General features: G+C 38.9%; 1 protein-coding gene across 2 annotated transcripts in view; it reads left to right on the top strand.

The window, feature by feature from the left end:
• The window catches only part of OLA1 (Obg like ATPase 1), a 95,491-nt gene extending 72,933 nt beyond the window's left edge, over nucleotides 1–22,558 (top strand). For both annotated transcript variants that reach the window (XM_057363676.1, XM_057363677.1), the window contains 4 exons: nucleotides 12,820–12,960; nucleotides 13,646–13,742; nucleotides 15,804–15,926; nucleotides 19,799–22,558. In XM_057363676.1, coding sequence (XP_057219659.1) covers nucleotides 12,820–12,960; nucleotides 13,646–13,742; nucleotides 15,804–15,926; nucleotides 19,799–19,900 — 463 coding nt within the window. In that variant the 3' untranslated portion in view covers nucleotides 19,901–22,558. The remainder of the gene's footprint in view (nucleotides 1–12,819; nucleotides 12,961–13,645; nucleotides 13,743–15,803; nucleotides 15,927–19,798) is intronic.
• The last annotated feature ends 5,294 nt before the right edge of the window (nucleotides 22,559–27,852 follow it).

Below are 27,852 nucleotides of genomic sequence, written 5' to 3'. Positions count from 1 at the left end.
GTCATTTACATGAGGTTCCCGTCCCTTTGATAATCTTAGACTTTAGTTCTGAATTTAGCTGACCACAGCTGCATGCAGTACTCCATATGCTTTCAGGAATACCTTGTATGCAGATGTAATGTATCCTGTTAAGCAAAGAGAAGCATTTCTAGTAGGATCTGTGGATATTTGCCCTTTTCCTATTGCATTGTCTTGGTGGCTTAGAGTGGCTTTGAAGAACACTAACCCAGTGTGATCTCCCTCCCATGTCACTTCCAGTTGACGATGATGATGACTTTGCTTGAGGAAAATGTCTCCTGCTCCTGTACTGAGCATAAAATTTGCATGCAACTAATGTTTGTGTCAAGGTCATTAATGTATTTAAAAAGATCAGTCATAAGTTTGATCCTTGCGAAGTTTGATTTAGTACCCTGAAAGACCAATTTGTTCTCCTGTTATCATACCCAGTTATCATTTCTCAGTCCTTAGTCTGTACAAATTCACTTTCCCCTCTTCTCCAGCTRAATGAGTAGTTTCACACACATCACACTATCAAATATTTTATACGTGTATTTCTCCTGCATAGAAAATCATATGTCATATCCATGAGAGAATAAATTTATCAGGACATGCTTTATTTTTTCCTTTAAACCAAATTACTTGTGTTTACCCAAGGTTATTTTTTATCATCATTTCTTCTTTGATGGTGTCACTGCTCAACCAAACTAAGACTAAAATTGCATTGTGTATGTTGATTAAGTGCCTCTTTGGTGGAGAAATGTATAGACTATCACATCCCASAATAACTGCCCAGTATGATTTTTTTAGTATTTATCCTTTGACTAGGTCTGCTTTTTGCCATCTGTTACTTACTAGAGCTCTTCCCTGTTGAGCAGGTCTTTTTCAAACTTAAATTCTATGCTGCTTCTAAACCAGAAGAAAATATTTGAGMATTAAAATAGGAACAGTGCTTTTCATTGGTTACTAAAACATTTCTCAAAATCTATGTGCTAGAAGAGTGCAGGTGATTGCTTTAAGCACRTAAATAGCATTTCTAATGATAAGAAAGGATCTGGGTCCAAGTTGAATAATTCACGATGTCAGGAGTGCTTTGGCTCTATGTATTATTTTAGTCATCAATCGTGTAACTGGATGAYGTGTTTTCAGCTCCTGTTTTGGATAGCAAGAATAAATATAAGCAAAGTAGAAGTCATTTTATTGAGGCTGTTAGAAATCTAGATTTTTGTTTTACCTGGGAGTTGATTAATATTTTCCATTTTTAATGACTGTGCATTTATGTCATAGCTTTCTTTTCAGTGTAACTGTAGATCAGATCACATTCCTTATAGTATATCCCATGCATGTTTGAACTACTTTGAAAAAGTGAAGTGATGTGATGTTTAGCTACAGAGAAATGTCAAAAACAATGCATTTATGTGATATGAAAGATTTGCAAGCAGAAGCTAGCAATTGATAGTAATATTATAATTAGCTCTTTATACAGCCTGTTTTTTATTCATGAACATTTTCATTTATGTTGACAACTATCATGTTTGCCACCACACATGGAGCCTTTTCTTTACTTTGAAGAGACTGAACATGAATTAGTATGTTTTTGGGCTTATGTTCTGACTCGCTGTTGAAAAATGGTTTCTGGGCCACAAAAATAGAAGTAGCTTGCTTTTTGGGTTTGGCTTTCTAATCCTATTGTTAGTGCTAGTGTTTGTAAGGGTAAAGCATGTCTCAGAACSCTGTAACTTCAAGGTGGAACTTCTTTTCAGTTAAATGATTTTTTTATTACGGAAATTGCTGGGGGTGTTGAATGCTTCCTAATTCCATAACTGATTCAAAAAGGAAGATAGGTAAACTAACAGTTTTGTAATAAATCAAATTTTTGTTTTGTACTTGCAAATAAAAATGTTTTGTGCACACTCACAGAACAAGATTGTTCTGACAGAAATTTAATTTGTCATTCCATTTTCAGCCTTAAAAATTTCTGTCTAACAGATCCTTTAGTCTGTCAAATAAATGAAGCATGACACTGATCCAGATACTTATTCTGGCTTCTGAAAAAAATCAGAGTTTAGTTCCCCTAGGGACAAGCGTGTTTTAGTAGATGATTCAGACATTGTTAATTTTTTTTCATTTCACCATAGTTTAGACAGGTAAACAGACTGTGTCTGTAGAATTGAACATCTTTTGTGACAGCTTTTCAAATTAGTGAAGTACATTTCATACAAGGCATCTCTGCATGCTGTGAAAACCCTGAACTCGTTTAGTGTTTTACTTGGACATGGACATGTTCATATGACAGTGCAGTATATGCTGTGGTATTTATTAGACATTATTTTGGGGAAGTTTATCAGCAGGAGGCAAGACCAYGGCACATCACATAATTTTATGTGAGTGTCTTACACGCATAAGGTGAGGGTTAGTTTCTAAAGCAGACTAAAAACAGAGGAGAGGGGAGATGCTTGAAGAAGAAAGTGAGAAAGGGAGCTCTAATTTAAGTCCTCTGAATTGCCCTCAGAAGAGCCTCCTACTTCATTAACTGTATAGGAAGCAGAGGAAGATTRGGTATCTAAATTGGGTCTTAAATAAAGCCTTGTATTGTTTGAGTTGCTGTAGGTTGAATATTAACCATTCAACTAAACACTTTTGTTTTTATATTGAGCACTTAGGCGATATTGTTTCTCTGGATAAATACCAGCATTAATTTCCCTTTTTCTGACTAGCATATTCCAGCCTAATAGCAAGTTTGATCTTTTTTTGGTCAAAAAAMCCCACAACTTAGCCCAGTGTCGCCAGCTTCTGTGATTCATTTTACTCATTAAAATTGTTTCTTAAAACATAGACTTGTAGTATTTGTGATCACAAAATGTTAGTAGTTGTTAATGGCCCAAGGGGGAAGGGGGAATAAGCGGGGTTCATTATTTAAATGAAATAGTCTTATTGTGGTAGTATTTGACTCTTGGTTAATACTTACATAAATTTTAACAACCGATAGCGGGAGGAAGRAAGCATTCATGTGAATTCTTTGGTCTGGAGAGGCTCTGCAATTAAGATCACACAGGCTGGTTCTGGGGAAGTGAGGAAGGCATTTTCCTCTATCTTTTGTGAGCAGGAGAGGATATTTCAGTTAGAGAACTAGGGGGGAATATGCTGACCCAGTTTATTTAGGTTTCATTGAATTGTTGTGTGACTTCAGTGAAAGCTGAAASTGAAAATGAGATATTCTGCATTTTTGTTACTCATTACAGGATTTTTAATTAACACTAGAGAAATACATTACCAATTATTCTTTATAGTGTCTTATTTCAAGTTCTGTTAGTATATATTTATTTTATTATATGGGATTTTTTTTCAGATCTTATTTTTCTGGGAGCATGGCTTTGTATTTGCTTGCATGCACATAGTAATAAGAGAATTAAAGAATAAAATAAATTTTAAAATAATAAGAAAAATAACTAATAAAATACATTTAAAATTACGTCGTCCATCGTGTATTTCATGTAAAGTTTCTCTTGTTAAAGCATCATCTCTAGGGTTTTTTTTGGTCAAATACTCTATTTATGAATGGCTTATAACTTTTTATGGGTTTGTACATTTGAGACTTTAATAGCATTGAGGTAAATTGTCTTACTTTGTACAGGACTTTTAAAATATGGTATTCTGAAAGAAATCCTGTAAGAGACAAAATTATCATGCCGTAGCTATGGAACTCTTTCTACTAATCTGTAATAGTATCTCACTCATCATCATTTTGCATGGAAGTCTTGTGACTGAGATTCACTCCTTCTGCAATAATGTGTGAATGAGTAATTGCTAAATTATTTTGTTACAGTTTTCAAAATAACCTTTCTACACTATGCATTTATAAATGATAGCAGAAAGAATGACAAGATGTGACTTCAAAAGCATCTTTCTGGTCCACTGTCCATGTGCTGCCCATAACTAGGAAATGTACTATGCAGTTTGTTGTAATCTGTGTTGTTAGGTGGGTTCCTCAGTAGTTTAGTCTTGACTGTGCTTGATCCTTGCTGACAGCAACCTCTTTTTTGTCTTTTTAATAAAGACTGAATTAATTTTTACAACTGGCAGAATAAGAAGAACTGGAGACTGTAAGCTTTTCACGTGTCAGCAGGTGCTGCCCTGGCAGTGTAGTACCATTTTCCTTATTATTTAAGCCATAATTGGTTTTGATCACCTTAGTGGGGACCTTAACTTGGGTAGAGATGTTACTAGTCTGGAAAATTACATAAGAAATGAATGTTTTAAAAATGGATTTCAAGATCTTTATTCTTCAGGAATGGTGCTTCTTACAAATGTTTGAAATAGAGTTACCTTGACCGATCTTTTGTTAGGTTATATAAGGTGTATAATGTACTGAAAAATCTTTTCTTACTGGGAGCTGTATATATAAGTGTGTGTGTATATATATATATCTCAACAGAAAAAGTCAGCCTAGATTATTTTACTTCTTTGTCTCTGTCTTTCAGCCATCTTGGTATTTGTTAATACAGAGTGGTTGTAGGCCATGAACTTTATTTTTCTGTTATGCAAGCTTTATTTCTCCTAGTTACAGAAATATTTTGTCCATTAAATACTGTCTGTACTTGATTTACAGGTAATAACATGGTCTCTGGTATTATTTCTTTCACAGTTCAGACATCTTACAAACCTAAAAAGTTTCATGTCAGTTAAGCTAAGTCATTAGATGAAATACATTCAAAAGCTGTCGTCGTATAAAGTTGTAAGTGTTGTGTCCTTACATGTTTTTAGCATGCCATTAAACAGCCAGTGTTTCTGGGTAGCTCTCTAGACCAGGTAAGCTGAGAACCTTCTGCTACTACGGTATTGTGTTAGACAGTTTGTTAACAGAACTGTATCTTAAGGGCATAAATTGCTTTGATAGGGATTTTCAGAATATTGCCTTGATTTTTTTCAATTCCCCTGTCAACCAGTGTTTTCTGCCTGGATGAATCCATTTATAAGTGATCTCATATGGGATATTTTTACTCAGGAGTCCTGCCATTTATAAGTATTCTTCAATAATAAACAACGAAATTCCTGATTGAACTTGGCTCCATGGCATTGTTCATTTTTGGATGACAGGCTAACTTCAGATATCCTGTTCTTTGTAGCCTTCACCTGTTCCTGCAGCACCCTTCAGTTATGTTGGCATAGCCAGTTCTAAGGGTATGTGGGARAATGAACTGGTCCATCTTAAAAGACAATCACTGGAGTGGGGGCCTATGRATGAACTGAAGTCTTCCTCTGAAAGCTGCCTTTTTACTGGATTRTTTTTGTTGGTGAACAGTTTGAGCATGCTTGCAAGGAGTGCTGGCAGGGGCCTTGCTCCATGTGCAGCTGGTAGCAGGAAAGCAAGTGTAACATCTGGATAGGTAAGGAATGGTCATGAGAAGCTCATGATCAGGTTATGAAAATGTTTCTTTAAAATCTGGGATGCAGCATGAACTAAAATAGTAGGTGCAATTCTAGTCACCCCATCTAACAAATGATTTTGCACAATTATTGGGGATTTAGGATAATGGCCATGATAGAGATCAAGGCTCTGGAAGAACTTGCTCTGACACACATGAGGCAGAGAACCTGGGATTACTTACATTTCAAAGGAGAATTTTGAGGAGTTATAAACCCATCTATAATAAATGTCAAATGACAGTGTTGATCGGGAACTTCTATGATTTTTTTTTATACAGTGTAAGTTGGAATTACAGCAAAGTTAAAAAATGTGAAATCTGGGTCTGGTAGAATGAAATACCTTATATACCCATTCTGTTATRAGGTTCCTGGAATCACAGAATGTGTGGCAAGTTTCCAAAAGGTGAAGAATTTTAAGGAAGTGTCCACTTCCACTTTCGAGGCTCAGGTCCATCTGTGTTAGGAGATGGGAGTGGTATCTAATGTGTGAGATGGCTTCTCCACATCAGCCTCTTGTGAAGCTCACCTGGATGCAGTGACTAAATACTGGAGGTGGTTTGGACACGGGACTGTTGGAAGGTCTTGAGGAGCTTAAAGCATTCAGGATGTGCAGGRTAAATGCAGTGCTGAGTTGCTGAAGCTCTTGTCCTCGGGCTGAGAGGAGGCTCTTGGCCAGAGAGCAGCCCAGTGTGTGGAGGCAGTGCTTTTGTTCTGAGCTGTTGCTAGAAAGTGTTTGSAGGTGGGGGCTGGGAAAGGGCTTTTTGAAATTGAAGGATTGCAGGGTTTTATCTGGCCAGCTGGGAACAGGGAATTAAAAAATAAATTCATAAGTATCACCGATGATTTAAGATGTGGTTGCTGAGGTCTGTAACAGATATTTCCAAACCTTCTGTAACTTTGTCATCTTCATAAAAAATTTGCCATAGTGAGGAAGAGGGTACCTCTTTATTCCTTAATGTTTTCCTGTTTAGTCATCCTTTCTCCTTATGCAATGCAAGAAGAAAGGGATACTCAGAGGAAGGCAGGTAGCAATAAAGACAGAACAGTGCTTCAATACAGCCCACCTGTGCTTTCCACTTCCCCTTCTCCASTCCTGCCACAGACCATTTCTTKGTTTCATACAGACCATTTCTTTGTTTCATACAAAGCCAGTATATACTGAAAGCTTCCTGCAGTTGTGACTGTTTCTGATCTRTATAGGAATGCATATATGCATTAACCTCCCCTGTGCACAGCACTGTGAACAGTGGGGCCTGATCCCCATGGAGTTTGTGCATGCTGACAGAACAGAAGGGAAGGACATCACCTTGGCACTGTGTCATGCAGCACGGGTGCTTTGGTAGATTAGATCTTCCTCTCCCATCCTCCCAAATCAGCTAAAACTTGTGGTCCTTGCCGTTTTGGGACCAGGTAAAAGAAACAATTGTTGCCTAACTCATCATAATTTTAGAGAATTTGGAGATAATGGGTGAGGTTTAAAAGACAAAGGGAATCCCCAAAGAGGAGAGAAGAAACAAGGTATTTTTAAGTCAATGTATTTTCTTGTACTTTTATGAAAAATGTTGGAACAATTCAACATTTTAATCCTCTAAAAGCARCCCAGTTGTCTTCACAAATTCGTATTGACAGTCCATTGCATGTGTAAATTGTCATAGTAGTCTAATATTTTGTTTGTGGTAMATTTAATGGTCTTGCATATATATACTATACTATATTGGGATTTTTATTAAGCCTTTAAATGTTTTGGTACTTTACAGCATTCTCATAAACAAGATAAGGAAATATTGGCTAGATGGAAACTTCTGGAAGTTGAATGTGCAAGACTGGTTGGAAGATGATACACAGAGTAATACACAGAGCATGGTTATCAGTGGTACACTTTCCAAACAAAGAATAGCTCATTATGAGATCTGCAGAAGTGGCTACTGGTTGAATASTGTTATGTATTTCCATTAATGAGCTGGATGGTGAGCACTCTCGTTAAATGTGTAGATGACCCCCGATCTAGGAGATATCCATGTATGCATAGAACAAAATTAGAACTTAGGAGCATCTCAAGAAATAGAAGAAATTATTAGGAAAAAAAACAGCCACAGTTCAACCCCTGAGAAGGATTTTATACAGGAATAATCAACTATGCAAACATAGTATTAAGAACAGCTAGTCAAGCAGGGTCATGCAATAAGCCATAAACTGAGCATCAGATAACATTGCAGTGCTGTCACAAAAAGGCAGATGCTAGACTGGGTTTAATAAACAGGAGAATCACCTGATAAATGAGTTAAAATCCTCTAGCTATTTTTAATATTTATAAGACATTGTTAATGAAGAAAACTGAGAAGTGTATCAAGTACTGTGTGCTTTCAGAAACTTTTAGACCAATTGAAGAGAGTCCAAAATAAAGGTTCAAAGTTAGAGGTAATAATGGGGCTTACAAGGACATCCTCAAAATGAAAACTACCTTAAATTTTTGAGATATAAATAGGAGGTTTATTTTCCCAGTCCATAGCCTATAGGCTCAGTTTAATGAAAATAAAGGTGGCTTAGGCTACACAAAGGGAAAACTTTTCAACAATAGGGAGCAAGCACTGAATAGATTGAGTTTAGAAGGTTTTAAAAATCAGGATTGCTCCAATCTGCCAACAGGGAAGAGTCTGTTGGAATTTCTAAGTTCTCTACTTCTCATTCCTCATAACCGTGAATCTTTTTTTCAGTCTTTTGAATATTTTTGATAATTTAGTTTTATCTTTTCTACATTTGTTTATTTCCTTCTTGGGCTGCCTGCTGTTTTCTTTGTCTCTGCCATACTCTTTTGTCTGCCATTTTCTACTCACAGTTCAGATRTAGAACAGAAAAATAGTTGTTTCTCTTCCATGAGTTAGATGGYTTTTTTGGGTTTTTTTGGTCTTGCTTGTACAAAAGCTTACTTTCACAAATCACCTTTCTTCTCAGGGGTCAGGTTTTCAGATCATCTTGTCTTGCAGGTGTCCACTGAGCTTAAGCTTTTTCTGCAGCTTCTCTCTTCCATCACTACTTCAGATTTCCATCTGAACTCTGTCTCTGTTCCCAGCTGGATCTCTCATGTGAAACTCTCTCAAATATTGATTTGTAGGTAATGTTCATTCTGCAACTCTTATACCCTTTTATTTTGGTTGGCTGCAGGTTTTGGTTTCTTCTGCCTCAGTAAGCCTCACCATTTTAAAGTGAAGGCACCCGCTTCTGCACAACTCCCCTTTCTGGTGCTCTTTGCTTATTGGCCTTCTCAGCCAAATGAGTGCCCTCATTTTCAAGCCTTTCTCCAAGATCTGTGTCATGATTTAGGATCAGGAGGTAACTCCGGTAGTTGTCCTGGTCTGTCTGCACCTGAAGCCACTGGCACCTATGGTTTACTAGATATGCTGATACACTGCTGATATTCCTTACATCCTTATCAAAGAGCAGCAGCACTTTTAAGTGGAAATGAGCATCTAAATTCCTCTTCACTGTTTTCCCTGATCAGAATTTTGAGTGCTGCCTTCACTTGCAAGTTGATGAGAGCTGGTTTTGCACTTGCCTTGGTTTTGTTCTTGTGTTGGTGTCAGACTTTTACACAGTCATCCTATGCTTTTCTGCTTGCCGTCACAGAATGAATCAATGTCTTGCTGTCTCTTGGGTCTCTTATTTTTTTCCAGAAAAGATATTTTGTCTGTTTTGTGGCATCAATCAGATTTCAATTCAGGAGCCCTCTGTAGCTGCTGTTGGCACACTCCTCTGCGGATGGGAGGGAGGAACCAAGCTATCTCAGTCAGGAAAGGCTGTTGGATGTYGAAGAAATCCCGCACTGTTACACTGTTTTCACTTAGGTTTTGGTTTACTTTGTTGAGATAGGTTTTCATCTTAAGCAGTTTCTTGTTTCTTAAAGTAGTTTCAGCTGTTAATATGATGACTGGTGCTGCCAGTTCTAGTTTTTGGTGTTTTTTTACTATTCATTTTGTTACATTTTAGTGTGTAGTGGGGTTTTTAAGTGTCAGAAGTCTTTAAGTGTAAAATCCAATACTCTTTATTGTTCATTTTCAAGTATAGCATAAAATAACAGAGATACTCCAGGATTTGCTTATCTTAACAAAGGCCCRAAATGAGTGCACTAATGCTGTCCTTTTACAGACATACATAATTTCCTTTGGAAAAATTATGTGCTCAAATAAAACAGACATTGACATTAATACCATTTGTTAAGACCATTTTGTTCTGTTTGGCACACTTGGTTATACCTAACAGGAATGCAAACTTGCACTATTATTTTATTGATTGTTAAGCATTCTTCTTTGGGGGAAATGTAATTTTGAAATATATCAGTATTTATATTTGAGTGTTTACTTTTTTGTTTATTTTCTCTATTTTGATCACATATAGGGGAATTCCTTGATACTTTTTAGTAATTCCTGTGACATTGAAAGTCACAAAAGTAAAAGACTCGGGCAGAGAACCTGACTGCCTGTACAGAGTAGGATGCAGTACCTTATTCTTTTAGTGAGCCTATAGCAGGTCTGATGTCAGTCACTTCAGAGACCTTTAGACCTCAGTGCTCATTTATTGCTAAAATGTCCCAGCTCTGCTCCTGCATTATGAAGATCGTCTGTCAACACTTTGAGATATTCTCCTTTGTTATTAAGCTTGTGATGCTCTACACTGTCAGGTTTTTTGCCAATTATAGTTAAGGTACAATGGTGTATTCACTGGATCAAAGTCTCACACTGGCGGTAGAGGAATGATTTGTAAGTCTTTATTCATCTGAATCGTACAATAGAATACCTGAGGAATGCAAATAATCCCTCTAAGGACTTAATAGAAAAGCTGTTAAAATGACAGTCTAAGACTATTATTATTCTGAATTGGTGTTTTAGCCAAAGTAATTATTTCTTATCTTGTTGTTCCACAATAGTTCTTAGTTTATTAGTTACAATGACCATATTTACCAAACAGAATTTGAATCCAATTTTTGACATTACTTTCATGCTCATTTCACTTTTTCAAGTTTGCATGTTTCATTCCATCTTCACTTGGCATATTATTTAATCAGAGACCAATGTTAGAYAATTACTTAAAGAAAATCTATGTATGCACAGATGTTGAAGTAAACTTACGAATTGTAGATTCATTTTGAGATACATTTTCTGTAAAAGTTGGCATTTATAAGCTCTCAACTTTGATACCCAATTTGTTAGCCAAAATAAATCAGTTATCTACAAATGTCRGTTTTAGAAGTGCTGTTAAATGTCACGTGTGGCATTGAAAAACACACCTTAATTGTGATTTTCAGTTCAGATGTTTCTGAAGGCAATAGCRGTTCAGTATCAGTCCTGGATACCAGACTATGTTTTCACTGTCTGGAGGCAAAAAAAGATTAGTATAATGAGGATTGAAAAACACTGACGGGGTATTTACATAAGTAAATGATAGAAGACCAGCCTTGTATAACAAACGTGTAAAAACTGTTGAGTGAACTTCTGTATTCTTTGTCCCATCTAAACCCCTACTCAGTCGGCCATGCACTTAATCTCATAATAGCTCTGATCCCCTGCTATTTTCTTTGACAAATGTGTGTTGATGAACTTGTGGTTCAGTTCATTTTTTTCTGAAGTGACATTTGCATTGATTATTTAAAGGTTTGCAGGCCACAGTTTCAAAGCACTTTAGTATAATAGCAGTTAAAACCCTAGTCTAAATCTTGCAGATTAACAGGACTAAGAAAAAGAACTCAACAGGCATAAAGCCCTGTGCTGTATGGTGGGTGCTTCAGGTCTGAAACATCTCTGGCACCCAAAGTACTGTGTGTTGTAATTTGATTATTCATGTACAGGAAGTATTCCCATGGCTCCTGTGTTTGCTGAATATAGAGTTGTCATTCTTACTATTCATACCTGTTCAGAAATAGTGTCCTGTTAACAATAGTGAAMTCCTTGCAGGTAATTTATGAATGTCTCCCTTACACTTACAGTAAATACTTGCATTCAGAAATATGAAGCTTGTGTTAAAAGATTTTTTTAAACRCCAGCTTTTGCTGTAAAGTTTACACAGAATTACAGAATATTCTRTGTTGGAAGGTACCCACAAGAATCATCGAGCTCAGCTCCTGACCCTGCACAAAACTTCCCCATGAGTCACACCATGTGCCTGAGAGTTTTGCCCACTGGGTGAAGAAATCTTTTCTAACACCCAGCCTAAACCTTCCCTGACACAATTCAGGCCATTCCCTTGGTCCCTGTCACTGTCACCACAGACAGAGATCAGTGCTGCCCTTCCTCATCCCCTCACAAGGAAGTTGTAACTGCACTGAGGTCTCCCCTCAGTCTCCTCCAGGCTGGACAAAGTGCCCTCAGCCGCTCCTCCTCATACAGCTTCCCCTCAAGGCCCTGAACCACCTCTGTTGCCCTCCTTTGGACACTCTCTAAGGGCTTTTATATCTTTCTCATATTGTGGYGCCCAAAAGTGCACACAGTTCTTGAGGTGAGGCCGCCCCAGTGCAGAGCAGAGTATGACAATCACGTCCCTTGCCCAGCTGGCAATGCTGGCCCTGATGCACCCCAGGACACACTTGGCTCTCYTGGCTGCCAGGTGGCTGACMATTTTGTTAACTTTAATAGGATAATTAACATTCAAAAACTAACACCATAAGTTTGTAGCTCTAAATTTGTTGTTGTATTCAACTTTTTAAAAATGATGAACAGCAAACTGTTGTGGATGCTGCCAGTTACGGAAGATTTAGAGGAATAGAAAATTTTTTTCTTTATTAAAAAATAATCATAGTATAGTATCCAGAAGCTTTGTCCTGGGACAGTAGTAGAAACATGGGAAAAAGCCAGTAGAAACATGGGCCTGTATTGGTCAGCTATGGCATACTCCAAGATCAACAGCCAGAAAAAAAAGGTGCAGCCTGCTATGTAGGAGTTTATAATGTATGGTGTTCTTTTCTATCTGCTAATATCAAAAGCCTTAGTTACTGAGATGCCTTTTTTTTTTAATTAAAAAAAAGGTCCAGAAAAAGTGAAGGCCCTCAGTTTTATTGCATTTAATAAATATGTTCTTGGAAATATATTTTTCTCTCAGGAAGTTTTATTCACTTTTTAGATAGTAAGAATTTAACCTCTGCCAAACACCTAGTTATTGTCCCAAATTATGCCTATTTCTGATTGATTAAATGCCAAACAAAAACCAAAAAAACAGTGAAATGTAAATGGAGTACACCTGAGGCAATTGCTGCCTGTTAATGCCTTGACCTTGGAAAGCAATACACAAAAAGATGGCATCATAAATCCATGCAATTCTTATGAATATGTATGTGCTACTTGATAATAATGAATGTGGTACAGCCATGCATGCACTACAAGATAATGTTGTGCCCTTTGTTGTCTACAGGTTGATAAAAATTAAAGAGTGGGTGGACAAGCACGACCCGGGTGCTTTGGTCATTCCTTTTAGTGGGGCCTTGGAACTCAAGTTGCAAGATATGAGTGCTGAGGAGAAACAGAAGTATCTGGAAGAGAACATGACACAAAGGTTAATTAGCATTCATTTTCTCTACACTTTATTATCAACTATTTCCTTGCAGTAATTTAATTGCTTGCGCTGATAGAATAATAAATGACAGAGTAATTACCATTATAAAGAGAGAATCTTCTCCTTTCTTTACCATGAGACAGAGTGAAAAGATTTATTTTAAATTAAGTTTTTAACTGTCATCTGTCATCTCTGTACAGTGTTTTAATTATAACATAGGTATTAGTTATGTATATTTTTGAGAAGGAACGATCACCAAAACTGTTTCGTCATCCCCGGGTAATAAGGACAGTGGAGAAAATTTTGCCATAATTTTCTGAAGAACTGTAATAAATTGTTTCAATATTGAATTTCAGTCAAACAGATAGGCTTTCATGACCTGGAGTCCTGAAAATTGCATGAGACCAAGAGTGCTGCCTGATAGGGTGATTTATATTTATCTCATGTTTCTGTAGCCTGCCAAATAAACAAATCAAAATACTATCTTTATGATTCTGCAGTAAAAAGTAGTTCTTCTGAAGAGAGTTCAATGTAAAGGGCTACTGCAATTATTGCTGTGATTAAAAGTAGACCTGGTATCTTCAAAATAYGTCATGTCTTTCTACATAAATTGATTACTTGGCGCATTTAGCTGTTTTATGTGTATATGCTGAGTGAATTGGATTCCTTCCCTTTTTTTTTTCAGTGCTTTAGCAAAGATCATTAAGGCTGGATATGCAGCACTCCAACTAGAATACTTTTTCACTGCAGGCCCAGATGAAGTGCGTGCATGGACCATCAGGGTAAGATTCATACTTATTCATCAGCTATATCCAGTTCCACACTATTGAATTCAGATTGATATCACTGACTTTGAAGTTTGTCATGGTGGCGGTTAGCTAGTCATTACAGATGAGGTTTTTGTCCAGGATAACTTTAATTATTTGTGAGCTGCTGAACAGTGAAAGTGGAGCTGCATTGATTGAGGCAGGTAACAATTGATTCTGCCTATTACATAGTCTGAATTTCTTCATCCTGTAGAATCTGTCTACCCTCCTCCTGTGGTCAGAGATAAGACGTACCAGTATTGTGCTTGCTTAATCTGTGTGACTGGGTTTGTCTGCAGTGAAATTGATGTTGCTTTTCATTTTGTATTCACTAAGTTTGTTTGGGTTGCGGATGGTTCATTCCTCCTGTGCTTTGCTGGGATTACATTTTCAGCAATAAAAGCAATATAACGTCATTATATTCCTCATGGATACACAGTTGGGCTCAAAATCCTAAAATCAGTGTGCAGTAATTCAGGTCTTTTACTGACTTTAGTATTTAGACTAGTTTATTTTGGTAGTTTTTATATGTTTATTTGGGAACTTACGTAATGCTTCAAATGATACTATGTGTTTTAAATATTGATGTAGAATGATTATAGCCATAGAGATCAACTAATTTATTCCCAGGGGACAGTAAGAGCTGCGCTGTAGTGGTTTGCCTTTGAATGTAAATATGTTATAATACAAAGATCAGTATTGAAAAGTATTTTGGAATGTGTATGGTTGCAAACTCTTACCTTAAAAATTACAACAATGTCAACTTTTGGAGGTGCAGCTCAGTCTTTGAGCTTTTATTTTTTGCATCAGTGTATTTAGGGCTGTGCAATGAGTTTCAGTGCTGTATTTAATTTCATTCACTGGAATTAATTTGTTTTCATTAATCAACATAATTTCCTGTAAATTTATATTTTTAATAGTACTGCTACAGATGTTTGTGTATGTAAGCACATTAAACTTATTTTCTTATAAGCTTGTGTGGGTTTTTTTTAGCTTTTCCTCTCATCTGTTTACATAATAACTGCTTGCTAAAGTCCCTGAAATAGGGACCGAAAAAATATGAAAGCAGGAGTTTTGTTGTTCTGATTCTTGTCATGGTTTTTAAAAGCACATTGTGAAATTCCACTGTTTTCAGTAGGAGATGTGCTTGCTCTTTATTAGAGAATTTGAAAGCTGGTTTATCTTAAGACTGATTGTGAGTATCTTTGATTTAATGTGCAAAGATATTTAGTCAGGTAAGCATCAGTGAGTAGCCATATTAACCCAATACATCTTTTATTGTAAAAACTGTGCTTTACAGTGTCAGACTCCTTAGCACTTTAACATGCTTTATTAAGCAGCCTTTAGGTCACCATTATTGCTCAAATTTCTCTCCATGGTTGTATGTGCACAGAATGTATGTCCTTTCAGTTTAAAGCGTGCAGTCATAATGCATTCTCCTCTATTGCATAAACTTAAATTATCATATTGTCTGTAATTTTTTATTTTTTAGTGATTGAATTGTTCTTCTTTTGGTAAGAATACTCAATTTGTTCTATATCAAACTTACTGAATTTATTCTGAAATAAAAATAAGCTAATGTGTACAGCCTGGCATCCATACATCATTTCTTATTTCAAACGTGGTTTGCCAAGAATGTTATTTAATTGAAATTATTTGGATGTAARTGAAAGTCTTGAGTAATTCAGATTTAAAAGTTATTTTAAAATMTTTATCTTCCTCACTTTCTGTGTAGAAAGCTAGGGGTCGAAGTGAATCTCACAACAAAACACAGTCATAGCTTCTGAAATCAATACTGGCGTTGATACCTATTAGGAAAAACAAAGCTGCTGTTCTTTAATGTCGGTTGGTTTATCTGTGACGAAGGCACTGTCTGTGTCCCAATATTGAGGATCGCCCAGCTGGATGTGTGACATTTTAGCTGATAGGAAACAAAGTTTCAGCAGAACCTGAAAGCATATAAAACAGGAGAGACCTCTTTCCTGCAATCAATCTTCTTAAATGCAATTAATTTTCTTCTGGTCTTTCCTTTGACAGAAAGGGACGAAGGCTCCTCAGGCAGCAGGAAAGATTCACACAGATTTTGAAAAGGGATTCATTATGGCTGAAGTAATGAAATACGAAGATTTTAAAGAAGGAGGTTCAGAGGCTGCTGTYAAGGTGAGCTCCCCATCTTTTTTTTCTTCTTCCATATGTGCCATATTTCCATTTTAAGTCTGATTTTTCACTGGAAAGAAGTTCTTAATGATAAGTGAATCTTTAGTCACCTCTAGCAATAGACCAAAATCCATTTTCATGTTTTCACCAACTTGGACAGGAATGCAACTATTTCAGTATCCAGGATATAACAGTGCATGGACTACATGACAGCACGAAGACCTAAGGTTATGCTCATTTGTTGGGGTGTTTTTMTCTCTGTTTGCATATTAGTATTCAGAATTTAATCAGCTGTARAACTAACTTGTTTTTAAAAATCAGATTTTTAATATGAGAGTGGTTTTTTTAGTCACTTCTGAAAGGAAATGAGAAACGAAAATCTGTTTTTTCTAAAAATGTGTTATCTTATTTTGAGTTTGGAATAAAGTTATTAAAAATGACAGATGCAAGTGGTTAAGAAAGTATATGATAAAATTGTACCTTCTTTTCAGGATTAGTGGGTTCCACTTCTAGGCTCTGATAAGCATAATTAGGATCTTAAAATTTACTGTTTCAGTATTTTATTCAATTGCCCTTTSATRTCTTACTCAAAAATGCCATGCCTTACTTTGATCGTTCAGGGTGGCTACTATGTGCTGAATAGACAGTGAGGATATTAATGGAAAACTTTTTTTCATGAGCTCTGCTTCTTTGTGGTGACACTTGTATTGAGAAGAGTTTTATCTGCTTTCTCAACACTAGAGGGCAGAGACTGCTCGGGTGCCCAAAGTTGTGCCCTTTTAGAGCTGACAAATTATATCTGATTTGAGGTTATTAAGTGTGAAATGAACTTGTACGTGGCAAAAATGTCATAAGGAAAGCTGTTCTTCTCTGTGTTGCTAATGCATTATTTCCACCTTCTTTAAGGAGAGAAACTTACCTTTATTTCMTATACATTTGATTTCTCGTTTGGCATTTTTGACGTTTTCTTAAGATTYGTATTTTATAAAATTGCAATTACAAAGCACATTAGTTTGATTTACTCAAGCTCGGTATTTGAAGGTTCCTACACACAATAATGTGTTAAAGAATTTAAATGGTTCAGCTTTATTGTTTGCTGTTTGATAGCTTGAAAGGTATGCAAAACTATGATTTCAAATTCAGCCTATTCTCAGTGGTATCACTAAGGAAGATCATACTGAGCAGCGGGACTTTAATAGGTTTGTTTGAACCCCAGGAAGTGAGGGAAAAAAATCCCGTATAATTGGTTCGTTGCGGCATGTGAACTGCTTTATGAAAAGGGAAGTAGAGTTGTAGTTGTAAAGGGAAACCACGGCTATAAATAAATCTAATATTCTGCAGTCAGAAACCACTTTACGTAACAGATTCAAATTTTGCTAGCATCAGTTTTTGATGCTCAAATATGAGTATTTTCCCTGAGAGGCTACATCAGTTAACACCTATTAAATTAATCAGTATTTTGCTTGTGTATTTGTATTTGCTTTTCACCATGTGCGATTCTAAAAATCAAGCTTCCATGCTCAAATTATATTTAATGAATAAATTTTTATTGTTAAGTATCTGTAAAACCAGCAGATTTACATTGGTTACTCAGTTTTAAAATAAAGGTTAGGAAAAAACCTTGTTCTTAGAATAAAGTGTCATATTCCTCTGGTCTTTATTAATTTGCATTTAATACAACGTTTCATGCCATCGACAATACTAATTACTTTTATATTGCTGGCAAATTTCAAAATTAAATTTAGGCRCTTTTAGGAGTCAAATAACAGTGGTAATGGGAGTTGCTTGCTTTGTATGTTATCAAGTTGATCGATTTTTAAGTTTGATTTTGTGTGTGTTTAACACCAGTACAGCATAACTAATTTAATGCCAGTGCTGTGAACTATACACTGAATAGCTCTGTGTGGGCTTTGTAGTCTACAGGGATATCACATTATTAGCAATCATATCTGCTTAGGCAAAGCTGGCTTCTACAGATGGCTGCTTTCAAGTGCAAATGAACTGGTTAGACGTGTCTTGTTTAATACATACTCAAGATTCACAAATGGGTATTGATTTTTTCAACCAGTGTTTCTGATAGCAATGGAAATGGATTAAATGGTCTCTAGAGAATTTAAAGGAACACTGTCACTTTTAATTAACTGTAAACTGGTAACAAAAATACATAAACTTGCATTAGTGYATCAAAATGTATTTAATTAAAGAAATCTATGCCACATTGATAATGTGCACAAGTTTGCTAAAAAAATTAGTTGTGCTACTTTATGGAGGACAGTGTTTTCTACAAATATTTGTGAGTAATAAATGTATTCAGCTGTAAAATGTTTCTGTACCTGTGTCTGCACCTTATGCTTTCTGATGATTTTTACAGCACTGTTTTATTAGTGTTTATGCCATCAATTAGTCTAATTACTCTTGACTTTAAGCGGTATTAGGATCTTCAAAGGAAAGAACGTAAAAGGAAACKTTTTACAGTCTAAACAGATTGCCAGGGGAAAGAAATAGGAAAACATTTGCAAAGTACTATTTCTTATGCGTCAGTAGTGTCATATGGGGTGAGGTCAATTACTATTTCAGTATACATTTATTGTCGGTGCTATCTTAGCTGCAGTTTTCTATAGGGTAGCATCGCTGGAACAACATTTAAATAAGGAATGACAGCAACAAGGTTGTCCAGGCTCTAAATTTCTAGGCAGCAATATGGGGAAACGCGTTGCTTTACAGAGCAGGTTTTGTGAAAGAAAGGTGTCTAAGTTAACTGTGTACCATTAATCTGATCTGTTCTACAGCAACTAAGGTCATTAGTTAACAGCTTTCCTGTAATGCGATCTTAGCATGCCACCACTGTGATAGTGTCATTGAGAATAATGGCACAGTGAGGTCTTGCATGGAAGCACTTTCTCCCGCAAGAGAAAACTTCAAAACAGGAATGGGTATTGAACTAAAGCAGAAGCTCTCAACTTTTCCATATTGTAGACACTTTTCAAGATAAATGCTTCCGCAGACCACCTCCCGCCCAGCCTGTCAGGCCTAATGCCACAGCCTCTATAATGCTGGGTTTAATTACGATGAGATAACAGTAGAAAAATATAATAATAAATTCTAATGCGAAAAGTACTGATATTTAATAGATTCCTTGCCTATTTTCTGCTCTCCTCAAGTACAGCATTTTAATAATGCATTTTCTTTTCATGTCTTTGGTCCATATGCCTTTTCCTGTATCCTGGTTTCACAGCCTATCTGTCCTTCTGAAGCAGATTTCTTCTAAAGGAAATCTCTGACAGAAGAACTGTGTTTTGTGCTCCTCAGCCTTTCATTATGTGGGCACAGGCAGATAAGAGCCCGAGTCAGGCACAGCTGTGGCTCTTACAGGGTGTCCCTGTGGTTGGTGGTGCCAGGACCTTCCTGTCCGGGGCTGGGGAGCCCCGAGGTGTCACTTGGGAAGCTGAGCAGCCATGGCATCCACTGTTGCTGACCGCCCTTTCCAGCAACGCTGCTTTACAGTCCTGCCGCCAGTGTTTGCCATCTGCAGGGATTTCACATGAAGGAAAAGAAAGCCAAATTGAAAAAAAAAAAAAGAAAAGAAAAAAAAAATTGAACTCTTTCAGTGTCCTTTATCTTGCCAGGGTCTACCACTATATAATGCAGGTGCATTTTAAGCACTGCAGATCCGTGGAGGCTAAGTTACTTTCATATGTATTTTATGTGTATGTCAAACCAAATGATGTCAAACTGAGGAGTATTGTGACTGTCAAACTCTGAAGCTGAAGTATTACCATTTCTTTACCAAAATGTATTTAAATAATTGCCATTTGAAAATACCATAAAACATCTAATGAAATAACCCATTTTCCTTTTGTCTCTTTCACTTACAGGCTGCCGGAAAGTACAGACAACAAGGCAGAAATTAYGTAGTAGAGGATGGAGATATTATCTTCTTTAAATTTAATACACCTCAACAGCCCAAGAAGAAATGAATATCAGATGTTGTGCTCTCAGAAATGAACTGTGCTGCTTCAAAAARCATATGAATTTTTATTTGGAATTGGAATATCTGGAAACAAAAAGCMTACAGTTTCTACCTAGGGAACCTCCCTTCCCCCCAGTGAAATTATTCTTGTTTGTTTTGAATTAAAATATGGCACCTCCAGCAAACATGCAAGTTCACTAAATGTGAACAGCTTTGCATTTCAAACGATTAAGACCCTACTCCAAATTGTAGAAGCTTTTCGGGAACCATATTACTCTCATGATACTTCATTAATCTCCATCATGTATGCCAAGCCTGACACGTTTGACAGTGAGGACAATGTGGCTTGCTCCTTTTTGAATCTACAGATAATGCATGTTTTACAGTACTCCAGATGTCTACACTCAATAAAACATTTGACAAAACCAGCCTTGGTGTGTTTGGGGATGTCTGTATTGACTGACTGTGGTGTGCTGAATGCGATACGGCACCTGGTGGATGCTGATTACAGAATTTTAAGACGTGTATGATACAGTAACTGGCAGTGTGGGGCAGCTGCAATTGTATCTTGAAAGTGAGTCTTTCATGGGAATCAGAAGATTAGGATGCCAGTGATTTGTCTCAAAAAAGTTAATGAATTTGTAGATGGATGTCCACGAAAGATGATAGTAAGGATAATAAAAATGATAATAATGATAGTAAGCATAAATGATTTTTACTGGMGAGAGGAAATATATGTGAAAAAAATCATGTTATCTGTGAGACTGAAGCTTTTTCATTCAAATAATTTTGAAAGAGTATTTCACTCTTGCCTTGATAATAATGAATCAATGTGGCKGGAGCAGTAGTACCTGATGTTGTGTGTTGTCCTGTCAGGTCTGGTTTTGAGGCCAGCAGAGGGTGACACAGATARTGCTGTGAAGGAAGAGGTCATGCTGTGTTGGATAGGTAAGTTATTCTGCTGGAATGAGGTTGCATACCTCTTTATTTGTAAACTGTGAAAGAAAGCCAGTCACTTTGRGTAACAGAAAAATAAGGTGTTGGCAAAAATAAAATCTTTTAAAGTGAGGTGTAGAACTTCCTCCTCCTCGGAGAGAGGAAATCCTTTCTCTCAGTATGTTTAGTGTATTTAAAACAATCTGGCTTTTTCTGAGTGCCCGTGTGCCGGGGGTTTCAGCCACAGGTTTATTGGGGTCAAGGCTGGGAGTGGTGCTGTTATCTGTGGCTTGGTGTGCCAGGCCTCTTGTGTCATGGTGAAAAATTCACTTGCTATGACCTTTGAAAAGGCAGCTTGCCACTGGCTAATTCCTCCTGGTGTGTAAGGCTCTGGGAGCACTGGTCACATCTTGCTCCAAGAATTTCCCTTGAGATACCACCTTTGAGCTTCACTGCTCATTTCTGAGAGAGTAAGACACGTTTCAGCCAGAGCCACGAGCCTCATTGTTGAATAGTTGGCATCATGCCTTTAATTGCACTGAGGAGAAAGAGGGAGGGGAGATGACTTCAATACGTAATTGTTGATTTTGTTTTAAAGAGTGTCTGCTTTTTTCATGGGGGCASGAGCAGGGACAGTATTGTAGAGCAGAGAAATTAGGGCTTCAGATGTTTTGGAACCCTTGAAATTCTCTTTTGTGTTGTCTGCCTGGTGCAGCTAGTATTTGTTCCTGGCGTTATTCTGATGTTACATAATTGAGAAAAGATTAGGACCATCAAATCTTGTGTTAAAAGTCAAATCCAAAAGAAAACAGAGCCTACCTGTTTCTCTTGGAAGTCAGCAAGGTGCTAGTAACAGAGAAGAGCTCATGCTGGGTTTTAGACACAATGAAAGGTGAGTGAGAAGTGGAGTATCTGTGCTGCTGAAAGAGAAGTAACCTCTTTACTGCACTAATACCCACTCAAATGTGTTCTCTTGTCCTGGCTGAAATTTGTTCTGATTTCCAAAATACTCTCGTGGTCCTGAATTGTTTCTATTTGATTGTGTGYACTTCATGATACCTCCTTGTTCTAAAAATAAAAATAATTTTAAATCAAGTGACTTTGTTCTTAGTAGACAGGATCTTTTCAAGTTACTACAATATCCTGAAAATAGAAAATGAGCTTAAAATGTGTCCCACATCTTAAAAAATACATATTCTGTAATGTTCTATGCTTCRGTTTATTAATTTGCCTGAATAGTTACCTCTTCAGCTGTTTTAACAGCTGGGTTCTTCTAGCTACTGAAGCTAATCAATTATTCCAGAAGAATCCCAGGTTTTATTAAAAGAAAGAATAACCTGATAAGCTCTGTTATTCCTATCACTGGTGACTTGTGACAACCACCATTTTAAATATGTGCGGCCCATGTTTCTCCTCAGTGGGTTTATGCATTCAAGATGTACAGCTCCTAAAAACTTGTAGATATATGCAGCAAATGTCAAACACTCTTTTTAAAGTTAAGCCAAGCAACATTATTTATGCATTTCAACCCCAAAATGTGACATTTCAGACCATTAAGTAGCATAAAAACCCCAGAAATTTAACTTTTGAAGACTATTTGTACCCACAGGTACCTCTTGTGTAAGATACAGTTTTCTGTCCTAATAGGCATTTCCCAGAACAGCACATGGGAAGCAGGTTTGGCCATTCTGTGTGAATTAATGTATAAAATACAGAAGGATTGTCTTAATTTCGTGTCTGTTTGTTCTTTCATTGACTCTGTCTTGYGCTATGGAGATTGGCAGAACTCCCACAGTTGTTTCGAAGGATTAACTTTTCGTGAAGGATCCTTTCTTACCTGCTGCAGTTTTCCATCTTCTGTCTTTGGTCACCTGAGTTCACCCTGATCTTGTCCCTGTGTCAAGGGCTCGGKATGGCAGAGTGCCCGCTTTGGGAACGCTGTGCTGTTGCTGTTTTCCCTCGCTCCTTTTGCACAGAACAGGCRGGAGCGGCAGCACCGCAGCTGAGGTCACTGGACACCTCCTGGCACTTTATTGATGCTGCTGCCCGCTGGTGCTGGCTGTGGGCAGGGACAGCCCTGCTCAGGCCGTGTGTCTCCAGCCTTCCAGTCCATGACTGCTCCCCTCCTGCCTCTGCTCCAGCAAACCGCCAGATCATCCTTGGAGCTTCGCAAACATTAGGAAGGTGCGCTGCTGGTCCTTACCCAGGCAGGGATKCTGCATGCCCCATTCCGATGGGTGGTTTAAACACTGAGCATTTATTCTACCAGCTGCAGGACACGACCATAAAACTGCTTTTTGAAAGATCAGGGTGTGTGGTGAAGTTTTCAGATTGAACAATGTTAGCTAAATTTTACCATTACTCTTCACTCATTAACTCAGAGAGGATGCAGCAGGGAAAGTCATTAGAAACTTGTAATTGTTTAAAATTAATAATCACTTCTTTTAGCTTCTGTTCCCCCCCCCCATACTAATTCCAAATGTTTGATTACACTATTCCACAATTTCAGTTCAATTAAAATGGGAAAACCACCGGAGGATTTGGAAAAAAAATAATAATGATAATCWAAATAATGGTATTCACCAGAGTATCCCTGTGGATTGAAATAGCGCTGTGCTGGTTGGGCTTAGAAAGTTTTAAAGTAATTTCTGCGTCTCAAGGCTGTCATGGGAGCAGTTATTTTTTGGCTTCTCTGCACGGATAGTGCCCATTTGGGATCCACGGGGAAAGGCACGTATGGCAGTGTGTTGGATATTGTGGGATACGCGCTGGCTGCCAGGATCCGGGGCTGGGGTCGGTGCTGCCGGAGCTCGTTGTGGCTCTGCAGTCAATGCCTGCAGCGTTCTATTTCCTACATGCTAAATGTGTTGTGCTCAGCACAGAAATTGATGAACCACACAGCAAACCAAACCTGCAGCTCTTGCAAGGGTGTGTGGTTCGTGTAAGTTAACAAAATGCGCGCACCTGAGGCTCTCAAAGTCAGTGCTGGCAGCCTCGGGCTGCCTGAGCAGGAACATGGGGTMCCTGCCCTTCCTTCYCCTGCTGCCGTGAGAGGGAGGGCTYCGGCTTTGGCGCTGCTGGGCCCTGCGGGGCAGGAGCTCTGCACAACAGGGCAGTCAAAAAGGCTGAGATTGGATACGACAGACACGGATAAATAACACACTGAGGGTGGTTTCGATGAAAGCAGGGATGGGAGAAGGGCTGCTCTGTGTTGGCCATGTTTTCACCCCCCTGACCCAGCCCATCCCAGCAGAGCTGGGAGTGGGAGCGCTCGCTGCAGAGCCCCCTCCCCAWCCCCTCCACAGCCACAGGCAGAGACTCTCCATCCCTCCCAGGCAGCACCAGCAGGCCTCAAGGTACCTGAGCCTGGAATTAAAAGACCTGACTTAAATGATTTCTTTTTAGAAGGGCATGCAGTGACAGGACATGGGGACAATGGCTTTAAACTAAAAGAGGCTGGGATTAGATATTAGGAGATCCTTCACTGTGAGGGTGGTGAGGCATTGGAAGCTGCGGATGCCTCATCCCTGGAAGTGTTCAAGCCTAGGTTGGGTGGGGCTTTGAGCAGCCCTTGGTGTAATGGAAGGTGTCCCTGGCCAAGGCAGGGGGTTGGAATTCGATCTTTAAGGTCTCTGCCACCTCAATTCCACTAAATCCTTGCCCTGCTTGACCTCTGACACCAAGTTCACTTGCTGTATTTTGGCATAATGATCCCAGCAGCATGCAAGGGGCAGGCAGGAGGGTTCCTGAAGGCGATTTGGGAATCCCATTTGCGAGGACCTTCACCCTCCCATGGCCCCAGAGGAGCTGCTGTCCCCAAAGCGCACCATGAGTTGAACACGTGTGGCCCCAGGTTTGGTGCCTGCACCTGACCACAGAGTGACAATGTGCAGAGGGTTTCAGAGAGATTGGTTCGTAGTAAACATGTAACAGTTTAAAGGTTAATAAAGGCCCTGCTCAGYAATGAGGAAGGCTGTTGCGCACATGAAAAGGCTCCCAGGAGCGAGCCAGGGCCGCACAGGGAGGAAGGACACTGCAGACTGGCATGTGGACACTGGGGTTCTGTCCTCAGCAGGCCACTGCAGCTGGCCCAAAGCACGGGCAGGGGGCATGCAGCTGATGCTGCTGCTCTGGGCCGGGACCAGATCTCACCTCCTCCCCTATCTCGTGCTAGGAACACTCCCCCCGGCTGTGCAAGGACAGAGCTAGCTCGAACCAGGGCCTCTCATGATGCTGAAGGGCCRCCTTGCCACATTTGTCAGCAAAACAGTCTTTGAAAATTGCATGCAAAACCCGCTAGCTGCTGAAGAGTTAAACTTCCCTGTAATATGTATCATGCGCGAAGTATCCAAATGTGGTTATAAATTCTATTTAAGTTTCAAAGCACAAGCATTATTGGAGGTAGCAATACTAACATCAAACAGCCTTGATAAGATCAACAAATTACTAAGTATAATTGTTTGTGCTGGGGTGTGTGCAAGGAGATAAATAACTCATAAATTAAACACCAGTGCCTGAGGGTAAGTCATTCATGGATTCAGAGCTGTCCTGACACTCACAAGCAAAAAGTAATTTTCTCTTAGTTAGTAATTATGCATTTCAAGTTATAAGATCARCAATCAATGCTAGGTGTGCTTGCAAAGGTGGAAGGATACTTCAGCTATTGGAGTTTCCCATACACTGATTAACAAGAAAAGTCTGTTGCTTTTCTGTGTAGTGGGGAGTATTCAGGCTGAGGTACACTTCTTCAAAAAGATAATGACTAATAAAGGGATTAAAAATAGATTAAGGGCCAGTTTTTGCTGTTAGAAATTGGCAGCATTCTCCTGGCTTCAATAGAGCAGTACTAGTTTATATTAGCAGGAAATCTGTCCCAAATTATTAAAGAAAATCAACAACCCCCCTGTGATAACTGCTGTTAGTCATCCAGGCTAGTGCAGCTTCYGAGAGGCACCTGGCACCTCGCTGGCTGCGCTGCAGCTCCTGTGCTATCACGCAGGGTCATTAGAGCCCCTTCCTGACTTATTCATAAGACCCCATGAGGATCTTGGTCTAATCAGGGTTTTCCTAAGGACAGGGAATAGTAATGTAATCTGTTATTGTAACAACATCTTGATCTGCTTTTATTTACTAATATTTTGCCAGCCACTAAATATTTTTCTGCTGAATTCAGACAGAGATCACACTGTGAAATCGTATTTTTGGAAATGTGGTGTAAATCTCACAGATGCTCCACAATAGTTGCTGCTGGGCTAAACTTCCAGCCTGCAGGAGACAATTGTTGTGTAACCTACGCCCCCCTGACCACTCGGATCTCAAATAGCCTTGACCCTATCAGTGTGTGGAGTGTCAAGATGGGGGAAGAGTGGTGGGAATCCTCCTGGAGAAGTCTGTGACAGTCTTTGATGGGTTCTCTCAGTCTTCAGGAGTACTAGCAGTGCCTCAGTTTTCATGCACAGATGCACAGGAAGGATGGAAACACAGCTGGTTTACAGTTCTGTGCACGACACGTGTCTTGTCCATTAAGTGATGGCACCTTCTTGTGACACCTCCACCCCKTCGCACACAGCCTGGCCTGCAAAGGCTGCCTGAGTTTCTGCAATTCCCACCAACCCAGCAGTGCAGTCACCTGGTGCTCAGGAACTTGTCACCAGGTAATAAGGACATTTTTCCTGTTGCAGGCCACCTTTTATGTGCTGTGCTGCAGGAAACCCTTCACCTGGAGGAGGTTTATGTCTAACACCAGGGTGCTGGTTTGAGATGCACTTGTGGAAAGTGTTAGAGGTCATCTCTGGCTTTACTGGCATTCTGGGACAGGAAGAGAAATGTTTAATTTATATTTACAATTTGGGAAAAAAAGCTGTAAGCAAACCCTTTYATTCCAAAATAAAAATGAGTTAATGACTGGAATGTTTATCCCATTGGGGATGTCATTGTTTTCAATTACGTGCCTTTCTGATGGGAAAGCACAGATTCTTAGGCTGAATGGAGATTTGTGCTGCAGCTATTTGTGCCTTTTAAAACATTTTCTTTACTACTTTAAGAGAAAACTGTAAAATGACAATAATGACATATTATTACAAGTAAATTACACTGTAAAATAGCATTAATATTGCAGTTGAAACCTAGAATTTGAAATAAGATGGAAATATTCATTTGCACACAGCTTTTGTTCTTATCAAAAGCAATTTGGATTAGGAATGCGATTTACTTACTGCCTGTACTCGCAGGCGAGCTAATGCTCAGTCACCTGGACTGAGCAGGCTGTCAAGCTCATCTGTCACCAGCCTCCACAGGAGCCTCAGGCAGAGCCTGGCGCTCCCCGAGTGGCACAAAGCCCYGTGAGATCCCCAGGGAGCAGAGATGCTGAAATGCAGCTCAGAAAGGCCTCAGGTGTGCAGCGATGCTCCAGGCTCAGCACCTGGGGATTGGGCTGGGCAGCCTTCGCTTCATCTGCACAGCAGAGGAGGATCTGTGCCACTGAACATGAACTCCCACCTCATGGGGCAAGACTGACAGGAATTAGAAATTATTAAACGTAAAGTGGGTGCAGGGCAGTAATTGGGGGCCTTGTGCTTTGGGAGAACACTGAGCAATGTAACACTCAGTTTCGTGAAAACTGTCCCTTGAATTTGGCAACCCTGTTCTTTAAAGGTCAAGGGGTTTTGGCCTTATTTTTCCTTTCCKCCATTCATAAATAAGAAACCACCAAACCCTGGAAGGGCCACTTCTGTATGGAGCARTTTTGCACTGCTAAGGACTTGCAGGAGAGCCCCTTTATGAGGGAATATAGAAAGGATGAGGTATGGAACTGCATTTAAGAATGACTCTTTTTTTAGGCTGCACTGGCATTAATGTAGGTTGGTATTTCAAGCAGGACATGCTACTGGACATTTCATTAGGACCACCAGCAGGGCCCCATTAACTCCTTATGGCAGTGAGTATTAAATCTTCCCCTTTCCATGCTTCATCCCCAAACAGAGTGGACCTCCCCTTCCTCACACCTGGGGTGAGGCCACCCAG

This window comes from Malurus melanocephalus, unplaced genomic scaffold (assembly GCF_030028575.1).
Source record: "Malurus melanocephalus ecotype Western Australia unplaced genomic scaffold, MMel_1.1 scaffold_30, whole genome shotgun sequence".
Taxonomy (NCBI): Eukaryota; Metazoa; Chordata; class Aves; order Passeriformes; family Maluridae; genus Malurus; species Malurus melanocephalus.
The sequence above is the reverse complement of the archived record's forward strand: the minus strand, read 5'-3'. Positions and strand labels throughout refer to the sequence as shown.